Source organism: Henckelia pumila, chromosome 2 (assembly GCF_033568475.1).
Source record: "Henckelia pumila isolate YLH828 chromosome 2, ASM3356847v2, whole genome shotgun sequence".
Taxonomy (NCBI): Eukaryota; Viridiplantae; Streptophyta; class Magnoliopsida; order Lamiales; family Gesneriaceae; genus Henckelia; species Henckelia pumila.
The window spans coordinates 131,936,814-131,946,860 of record NC_133121.1 but is presented as its reverse complement, the minus strand read 5'-3'; the positions used below and the strand labels follow the sequence as shown (position 1 = coordinate 131,946,860).

The 10,047-nt window shown below is 32.3% G+C and overlaps 1 protein-coding gene across 2 annotated transcripts; it reads left to right on the top strand.

Moving 5' to 3' along the window:
* The first annotated feature begins 6,521 nt into the window (after positions 1 to 6,521).
* On the top strand, positions 6,522 to 8,870 carry LOC140882416 (purple acid phosphatase 17-like). Of its 2 annotated transcripts, none has more exons than XM_073288408.1 (7): positions 6,522 to 7,007; positions 7,113 to 7,269; positions 7,423 to 7,530; positions 7,697 to 7,761; positions 7,931 to 8,059; positions 8,307 to 8,374; positions 8,471 to 8,870. In XM_073288408.1, the coding sequence occupies exons 1-7, from the start codon at positions 6,816 to 6,818 to the stop codon at positions 8,682 to 8,684; spliced, it is 933 nt and encodes a 310-aa protein (XP_073144509.1). In that variant the 5' UTR covers positions 6,522 to 6,815; the 3' UTR covers positions 8,685 to 8,870. The 2 variants fall into 2 exon arrangements, with proteins under 2 accessions (XP_073144509.1, XP_073144508.1); XM_073288407.1 differs by having other exon boundaries at positions 6,526 to 7,007; positions 7,634 to 7,761.
* The last annotated feature ends 1,177 nt before the right edge of the window (positions 8,871 to 10,047 follow it).

The following is a 10,047-nucleotide window of genomic DNA, read 5'->3' as shown; positions in this document are numbered from 1 at the left end:
TTTGATTTAACCTGTAAAGAAACATTTGTATCTCGAGATGTGGTTTTTCATGAATCCACATTTCCTTTTATCAAAATATCATCTCTGGAAACATCAGTTGACCCATTTCCAACCATGGTGCTTCCTAAACCAGCAAATTCCTCTGACTTGGCACTTCTTGAATTAGATGATCATACTCCTGATACACTCCCAGTTGAAAACTCAAGAATTCCATCTAATGATAATCCCTTTCCTTCACAGCCACAGACTACTCGTACATCATCCAGAGTCACAAGACAACCAACATATCTTAGAGATTATCATTGTCACTTATTGCATCACAATACAACTCCTGTTTCTAGAATTCAATATCCTATCAGTCAGCACCTCTCATACAACACATTATCTTCATCTCATAAAAATTTTGTGCTTAATGTTTCCTCCCAATATGAACCTCAATTTTTTCATCAAGCAGTAAAAATTCCTGCTTGGAGGGCTGCCATGCAAGAGGAACTTGATGCTATAGAATCCAATCACACCTGGTCAGTAGTACCATTGCCGTTAGGAAAACATTCTATCGGTTGTCGATGGGTCTATAAAGTAAAATATGCAGCGGATGGATCAGTCAATCGCCAAAAGGCTCGTTTGGTTGCCAAGGGATATACTCAACAAGAAGGTGTTGATTTCTTTGAAACTTTTTCTCCAGTTTCTAAGTTGGCCACTGTCAAAGTTTTACTTGCATTAGCGGCTAATCATAATTGGGATCTTGCTCAGTTAGATGTTAATAATGCTTTTCTTAATGGTGACCTCACTGAAGAAGTTTACATGGATCTTCCTCTTGGATACTCTGTCTCAAACCAACAAGCTTCATCATCTCAGAAATTGGTCTATCGTTTACATAAATCAATTTATGGTCTTCGCCAAGCATCCCGCCAATGGTATACAAAGTTCTCCACATTCTTACTTGAATCCAAATTTACACAATCTCAAGTAGACTACACATTATTCATCAGAGGCTCAGGATCTTCATTCTTAGCATTACTTGTGTATGTTGATGATATCATCATCGCCGGGCCATCGTCTGATGTTATTCATAATTTCAAGTCTGAACTTCAAAGTCGATTCAAGCTTAAGGATCTTGGTCATCTTAAATACTTTCTTGGTCTTGAGATTGCACGGTCAGCAAAAGGAATTTCCTTATCTCAGCGCAATTACACTCTCAATTTGTTAAATGATACAGGTTTCTTGGGTAGCAAACTAGCCAATGCACCTATGGATTCTCGAGCTCGATTGACTTCATTTGAGGGTGATTTACTTGAGGACATCACTCAATATCGTAGGCTCATAGGCAAACTTTTATATCTAACCCTTTCCAGGCCTGATATCATGTTTGCTGTCCATAAATTAAGCCAATATGTTGCTACACCCCGCACTACTCACTTGAAGGCAGTTCATCAGTTGTTGAGGTATCTAAAATCAACTCCTGGACAAGGCATATTTTTTCCAGCCAATGCTTCTTCTCATTTGCATGCATTTTCCGATGCTGATTAGGCAACATGTCCAGACACAAGAAGATCAGTTACCGGTTTTTGTGTTTTTCTTGGCGATGCACTCATCTCATGGAAAACAAAAAAACAAGTGACAATATCCAAGTCGTCTACTGAAGCTGAATATCGTGTTTTAGCGAGTACCACAAGTGAAATAATCTGGCTTCTTCAGCTTCTCAAGGATTTCCAGGTTGCTTCTCCCACACCCGTCAGCATTTTTTGTGACAACCAATCAGCTATACACCTTGCCAACAATCCGGTTTTTCATGAGCGCACCAAACACATCGAGATTGATTGCCATTTTATACGAAGCAAACTCACTGCTGGGATCATCAAACTCATGCCCATTCGTTCGCATCTTCAACTTGCGGACATGTTTACAAAGCCACTTCCACATTCAACGTTGTCTTGATTGCTGTCCAAGATGTCCATCACGAACATATATAGTCCATCTTGAGGGGGATATTAGAATATAAATTCATATTGATAATTGTAATTAAAAGTTCGTTGAATAGTAAGTTAGCTAGATAGTTAATTAGTAGTTACGATTTGTTGTATAAATACTTTTCAGAAGTTTCTGATTCAATTCAATTCACTTTCACAAATTGTAATACCAACCAATGTCTTAAAGTCTCCATCGGTACATGCATGTGGAATTGTGGATGAAACGATTGTCATATATATATATATATATATATATATATATATATATATATATATATATATTCATCCAACGGTTGACTCAATTTTTATGAAAAATGATAAATAATGTTATTATCTATGTGTATTTATTTATATGATCCCTATATTATATTACGTACACGTTTTATCGTCTTATTCCTGTGAATAAATTAAATGATGCATGCATGTGGATATATAAATTCATGAGGACGTACAGGAAACATGCATCAAAGTCGATTCCATTCGAGATCCACGTAAAACCCGCTCGAATATCGAGTTGTGCTGCTAATTAAAAATTAACCTTGCATGCTTCATTTGTAATAAAGAGAATACATGTTGGAGTCAGTGAAGACCGAAACTAGCCAAGGCAATAAATTTAGAGGGATGGAATTTGTATAATTAACATTTATTATTATTATTAATTATTTTTTGGGGAGCTGGAATTGATGCATGTATCAAATAAGAGACTGCACGTACGTGCGCCATACATGTCCAGTTCAAGCACATAATTTGTATATATATTTATATATGCATGTGTGCACGCGTGTTATATATCCGATCGATCCTTTCTATTATAATTATTTGTGTTTAATTTATATATCTTTCTCTCTATTAGATGTATGGTTCATTTAAGGAAAGCTTTTAGGAAACAATTTTCGGCTTTTTCTTAATAAAATTTCAAAATTTTGTTAATAAAAAACTGAGAAGTGCTTTTTAGAAACTCTCCCAAACACTACCTGAGTGTCGATAAGAATTCGTATTAAGCACATGAACAAAACTAGTGGTATAATACAAGAATTAATTAAGTGGAACGTACAAATACAAATTAACCAGACACAAAACATGAGTAACACGTGGGCTTGAGCACAACACACGAACGAATTAAGGAGCAGATGAGAAATTGTTCATGAGGATTTGATCTAGTACTGTACTGGGGATCATAGATTGTGCTGAATGCGTTTATTGGAAATAGAAATTTTAGAATACTTATCAGATGCTATATATATCGTCCCCTAATTAAGGAGTAGGCCATCGAGAGAGGTAGAACGTACGATTTAAGGACGATTCCACATATGTGGGATCAACTTGTGAACGGTCGTCGGAGTCGGAGTAGGCTTAGTATCAGGAGAATCGTAAGTTTTTGTTTTACGGATGCTTTCGGGGCAGCAATCCACAACGTTCGCTTGACAACATGGCATCCATGGAGGTTGGATTTGGCCGTCCGAGGTTGTCACAATTATTGCCACAAGAATGAGGATAACACACATAGTACTGATTTTAGGAGCCATGAAAATTTGTCTTTAATTTAATGGGTGTTTTTTTTTATGATCGTGTTCTTGATCAGATTGGGGGATCGGATACTTATTTTCGCGTTATATATATAAACAAGCGAAAACTAATGAGACAAGCTAGAGATCATTTCAATTCCTTGGACAACACATACATATTTATATTATATTATGTTATTGCATATAAAGTACTAGCTCGTTGTTACAATGCTGATTTATAAAATCATTTTGCGATTTTGATCATTTATGTTTTCACATTTCAGTTTTAGTCCTGTATGTTTTGATTTTTGGCAATTTCGGTCCTTTTTATTCGAAAATGCTTACGTAGCACTGTACACGTCAGCTCCACATCCGCACTGAATTGGTGTTACGTCAGCGCCACATCATAAAAATGACTAAAATTGCCAAAAAAATAAAGATAGCGGACTAAAACTGAAATCTGAAAATATAAAGAACTAAAATCGCAAAGTGATAAACTTACAGGACCAAAAAAGCAATTTTTCCTTAATTTATATGTTAATTAATTAAGCAATATTTCCGATGGGAGATATTTGAAGTGATTGGTTTTCAAATTCTTGATTTCGATTTAAAAAAAATTGTTTTAAATGCAATTAAATGAATTTTCAAATCTATTCAATTTTCATCGTTTTAAAATCCAAGATTATTCGTCCAATTAAAGCAAAGCTTAATAAAGTAATAAACCAATACCAAGGAATCATAAAGCTGGGAAGACGGCAAATTTGTTGGTTTTGTAGAAACAAGGAACCAAACGTGTAAATCTAGGAGCCTTTCAGCAATATATATATATATATATATATAGAGTATAACAAAAATCCCTCCAATGTTTCCTCTGCCAAAGACATTTAGAAAATATATACACATTGTTATTTTTGAAGTTATAAAACTATCTCAAATGTATTTTTAAATTTTTTTTTAAAAAAATTAAAAAGTGTATTTGCTATAGTTTTGTACTAATTCAAAGGTAATGTATATGTATAACCTTTATTGTACGTAGATACAACATACTTCTCGACATTTTAGCATAATCTTTACTTTTTAGCATTAATCTGCCGTAGATAGTCGATAGCAACCATTTCCCTCGATTTCTTCGCGGCTAAAATTACGAGAATAATTTTTCCAGGTCATTAACAACTTTAATTTTTGTCAGTAAATTTATTAATTTATAATGTTTGTGGGTTTATTATTCATTGTTATTTCCTTCCTCTCAAATATACAGGATGATTTGTTTTCACATAAATTTAAAAAATTATTAGAAAAACAAATTTTTTTTAAAAAAAAAACTCTTATTATTTTATCCTTATTTAATTCACATTTTCCACGACTCAATTAATGGGGTATATATTAGTAAACATAAACAAAAAAAAATGTGGCTAAATATAGAAAATTGACTATATATTTGAGGCAATCGAAAATTAAAAAAATCTTTATTAAAAGGATGCAACTTTCTAATCAGGCTGAATTGACGAGTTTCATGAGTTCCATGTTTTAATTTTCTTGACTTTTAGTTTTAAAAAAACGCCGGGCAGGTGCTTAGAGAGTTAGAGTTTGGAAAAAGGCCAATCCACGACAAATTAAAATTTAATTATTTTAGTCGCTCAAAAAATGTAATTAATTGAGTGCATTTTTTTTATGACAATGGAAGCATTCAGTATCATTCGGTACACACCGACTAAACCTTAGGTTAATGCAGTAGCATACACACTAATGTGTCCAATTAAATTGCACTATGAAAACTTGTGTGAAAAGATATCAAAAAATGTCGATAAAAAATATCAATTAACTCATGACAATTTGTCAAATATTCATTTACTTCACTTACTCAACTCTTTAATTTGGAGCAATTGATTGCGTATTCTATTCAGTCACTCCTCGTGTATTAATCATCAATATGTATTCAAATATGCACGCATCCATGTCCATCGAATATTTAATCAATTGAGTCCACTCAACAAATTATATATAATGTGTTATGGTCAAAATACTAAGCAATATTGTGATCAATTAATTTTTTTAATAAAATATGATTAATTAATAATTGAATCATAAAGAAATAGAAATAATTACTATATTTTTTAAAAATAAAAAATAAAATTACACAAAAGTTAGATCCTTGATATATCCCATTCTCCATCACATCAATACAACTCATTTTGATATTTTGACTCGTTCCACTAACCCATTTTGATACTTATATTATTCGTTATATTTATATTTATATTTATATTTATATTGATAGATATCCTTGATATATCCCATTCTCCATCACGTCTTGACATGTTTTTTATATTTATATTGATACATATATTTTAATTGGGATGATAAAATTTCGGAACATAATTTTTTTAAACTCATCCGACCGAGAAAAATAAAAAAAAAATTAAATATCGCGAGTAACAAAAAAAAAATCGTTTTGAGTTACTGCGGTATTTAAGTTGATTTAATTATTTTTTTGTTTGAGACAAGCACGTCTCGAGTTCATGCTCAAGTTCAATCGATTGTACGGTCAATTTCATTTTTTAATATTACAATTTAATGTAATTTGATATTCGATCTAATTGTATTAAAAAAAATGGTTTTGAGTGACTAACACGTAACATTTTAGAAGATAAATCTGGGGCCCACCTAAGTTGCGAATATGCTGTAAGATTCTTATTATCTGGCCTCGTCTTTCGGACCATCCGAGAGATCCACTAGTATATTCGCTTCGCATAATTCCAACACCTTTTTTTTTTCGCTCTTCCCAAACTTTACGCTTCGCCCAGTAAATACTGCTTCTTGTTTTCCCCTCTTTTTGTTAAAACAAATAATTTTATATAATTGTTTGGTATATATTAGACATTGAAATTCATTACTTAAAAATTTATGGTGTAAAGAGTACTATGTTCTACTGATCTTTTACTTCTTATTAACTTTAATTTTAGAGATAAAGAACAAATAAAGTGGAAAAATTTAGTATTATTATATAAATTAATTGAATAAAGAAGTATATATATACTCCAACTTATTTCAAAAAATCTTATAAAAAAAATAGTGTGTGTGAGTGTGAATAAACATGCATGAGCAGTGAAATTGTTTGAGCATGTTAGTTTCTTTACCTATGATCCAAATCCACCCGCACTTCTCTGTCCTCAGTTTCACCATACTATTTTTAAAGCCAGCCCAAATCCATCTCTGTATATATAAATATAGTACGTTAAAAAAAACAACACCATCATATTTCTTAGAAAAGGGGAAAAAAAAAATAGAAAACGTTTCCGTTTTATAAGTTTTGATTATTTTTTTATTGCAAAAGAGAGCCATGGCAAGTTTGCAAAACAAAACCATGGTTCTGTCTCTGTTGCTGTCTTTGTTCAGTTTGTTTTCGCGCGAGATTTCGGCGGAGTTCCAGAGATTCGAACAGAACATTAGAGGCGACGGGACTCTCCGATTCTTGGTGGTCGGAGATTGGGGGAGAAATGGAGGTTTCAACCAATCTGAAGTTGCTTTCCAGGTCTCATGAGTTTCATTTCATTTTGTTTAATTTAATATGATCCAATTAAATGCATGCAATTCATATGTTATAAGAGACTGGATATATTTTTGGTTGATTGTGCAGATGGGGAGAATTGGAGAAGAATTAGACATAGATTTTGTGGTGTCAACGGGCGACAATTTCTACGATGATGGGCTGAAAGGGGACGATGATCCCAAATTTGTAAATTCTTTTACGAATATTTACACGGCAATGAGCCTCCAAAAACCATGGTTTAGTGGTAATTAATGATTCATTATTAAGGTAGTGTTTGCAATTTCTAAAAATAACTTATTATTGAGATGATCTTCTCAGAGGTTGCAAACACTACCTTAGTTGTAAATATGATTTTTAAATTTTTTTTTGGTGTGTTTTAATTCCTGTGTGATTGCAGTGTTAGGAAACCATGATTACAGGGGCAACGCATTGGCACAGTTGAGCCCTGTTCTTAGGAAAGTAGATGGAAGATGGCTCTGTCTCAGGTCTTTTATTGTAAATGCAGGTGATTATTAATGTATCTTATATTCTATAATATTATATTATATATGTTTGTGTGTGTTTCTTGTTTCCAATATTCATGTATAAAAACTTTGTTTTTGGAGTAGAAATTGCTGAGTTATTCTTTGTGGACACGACTCCTTTCGTGAGATACTATTTTTTAAATCCAGAGGATCATGTATATGATTGGCGTAATGTGATCCCCACGAAGAGATACACCTCCACTGTGTTGAAAGTAAGTTTTCATTAGTTTTAGAGGGGCAAACTTTTATTTTAATTTCTTGATTAATAAATATATTACTAAATATTGTTGTATATTACTATTGTGGCGGATTATTAATTATTATGGTATAACGTCAATTTTTTTTGCTAATATATATCATGAATGAATGTTACATTAATAGGATCTCGAATCAGCATTGAAGACATCGAGTGCGAAATGGAAAATTGTGGTCGGCCACCATGCTATTAGAAGTGCTGGCCATCACGGTGACACTCATGAGCTTGTGCAATCTCTTCTTCCTATTCTTCGGGTAAGCAACATGAGAGACTTGTAACATTTTAAATTTAACACAAATTCTCCTCTTCATCTTTTTTTTTTAATTCTAAATATGGCAAACTGCAATTTTGATTTTATAAGTTTGTTTCTTTGACACAACTGAATTTGATTTTAAAAAAAAATTTACAATTTTTCCTTTTAAATATGTTGAATTATTGAAACTCATCGTTGGGTAGCAATTAGCATAACTAATTTTAGCATCATTAACTATGAAAATTTAGGCCAACGATGTAGATTTCTACATGAACGGGCACGATCATTGTCTTGAGCAGATAAGCGACATCGAAAGGTACTTCGATAATACAATGTTCAATTGAAATCTTATTTTATTTTTAACAAGAAAATATTTTTTTCATTTTTTTTTATAATAATAACAATTTTGTAGTCCAATCCAATTTCTCACAAGTGGAGCGGGGTCCAAGGCATGGAGAGGAGATGTCAAAGATTTAAATGGGAATGGCTTAAAATTCTTCTACGATGGGCAAGGATTCATGTCTGTTCGATTAACACAAAACGAAGCAGAGATTCGATTTTACGATGTTCTTGGTAGAGTTATACATAGATGGGATATGTCCAAGATGTTTCGTGCCGATATTTGAAAATTTATTATGACAAACTAGTCTTAGTTTTGCATATAGATGTTAGTACGATGAGATTTTGTCGCGGACTTAGCCCTTCAAATTCTCTTTCTGTCCTCTTATAAATTGAGGTGTTTGTATTAAATATATGTAAATAGCCATCCATATTTTAGTAGTTTATATTTATACACTCGATTCGAGTTATAATTAAAAATTTGGATATTGTTGAATTGTTGATGCAAATATATGAACATAATTATATAACTTATCTATTTAGTGAATATATAATATTGGGAAAGAACGCCGACAAAATATAACACAAATATTTATTTTATTTTGTTTTGTTTTGCAATAAAAAAATTTAGATTGGTTATAATATTGAATCAAAATCGTCATCATTTTATTCGTGTAAAACTTGGTCGAACTTGTTTTGAATGATTTATCGTAATAATATTTACAAGTTTTGCTTGCTAAAAAAACTTGGTCTGGTTTAAGTGAGGTCTTAATGAAATTTAAATAAATAAATACGATAGTTTACTTTCTTGATCCACAAATTTCTTTTATAAAAAAATAAAGGACGCATTTCCATCATAGAAAAATTTAAGTAATTCCCATTTAAAGTTTTAACTTCTCCTCTCCAAGCCTTGGTCCCTCGCCAATGAACTGTCACTTTGTTTATTGCAATAAACTACTAATGTTCTTCGTACAATTTCTAGTTTTTCTATCAATCATTTTACGCACATAGCCTCCTTCAAATTTTATAGGCATAAGTATATTTTTAATATACTTAAAACATATAAATAAATTAAAAGGATCAATTTGCGAGAATCGCGTTTTAAAATGACTAGATCCTAGTTTTTAAACTCTAAAAGGGTTGATTTGCATTTTTGGAGCCTAGAAGGGTGAATGTGCAATTTAACTTAATTTTGCCTATAAATAGAAGGGGATCTTTTCATTTCAAAGTGACTCTTTGGTTAATAAAAAAAATCTTTCTGCTCTCATGTTTTGTGTAGAGGTGATCACTGACTTGAGCGGTTGAGGATTGTCGTCGGGTGACCACCCGACGCCTCTAACGTTTATTCGTGAAGCAGGTGACAACCCAAAGGAGATCATTCAACTTAATCAGGTGACCCAATTGAAGGAGATCAAGAGATCATCCAACTTCATCAGGTGACCCAAGAAGTAGGAGATCAGGAGATCATCCAACTTCATCAGGTGACCCAAGAAGCTGGGGGCTTATGATAGGCATAAGTATATTTTTAATATACTTAAAATATATAAATAAATTAAAAGGATCAATTTGTGAGAATCGCATGTTAAAATGACTAAATCCTAGTTTTTAAACTCTAAAAGGGTTGATTTGCATTTTTGGAGCCTAGAAGGG

Excerpts from the sequence above, each read along its gene's own strand:
- LOC140882416 (XM_073288407.1), top strand. The coding sequence starts at position 6,816 with ATGGCAAGTTTGCAAAACAAAACCATGGTTCTGTCTCTGTTGCTGTCT. Across the intron at positions 7,531-7,633 it reads GTCTTTTATTGTAAATGCAG|AAATTGCTGAGTTATTCTTT; the intron begins GTGATTATTAAT and ends TTTTTGGAGTAG. Across the intron at positions 7,762-7,930 it reads ACACCTCCACTGTGTTGAAA|GATCTCGAATCAGCATTGAA; the intron begins GTAAGTTTTCAT and ends TTACATTAATAG.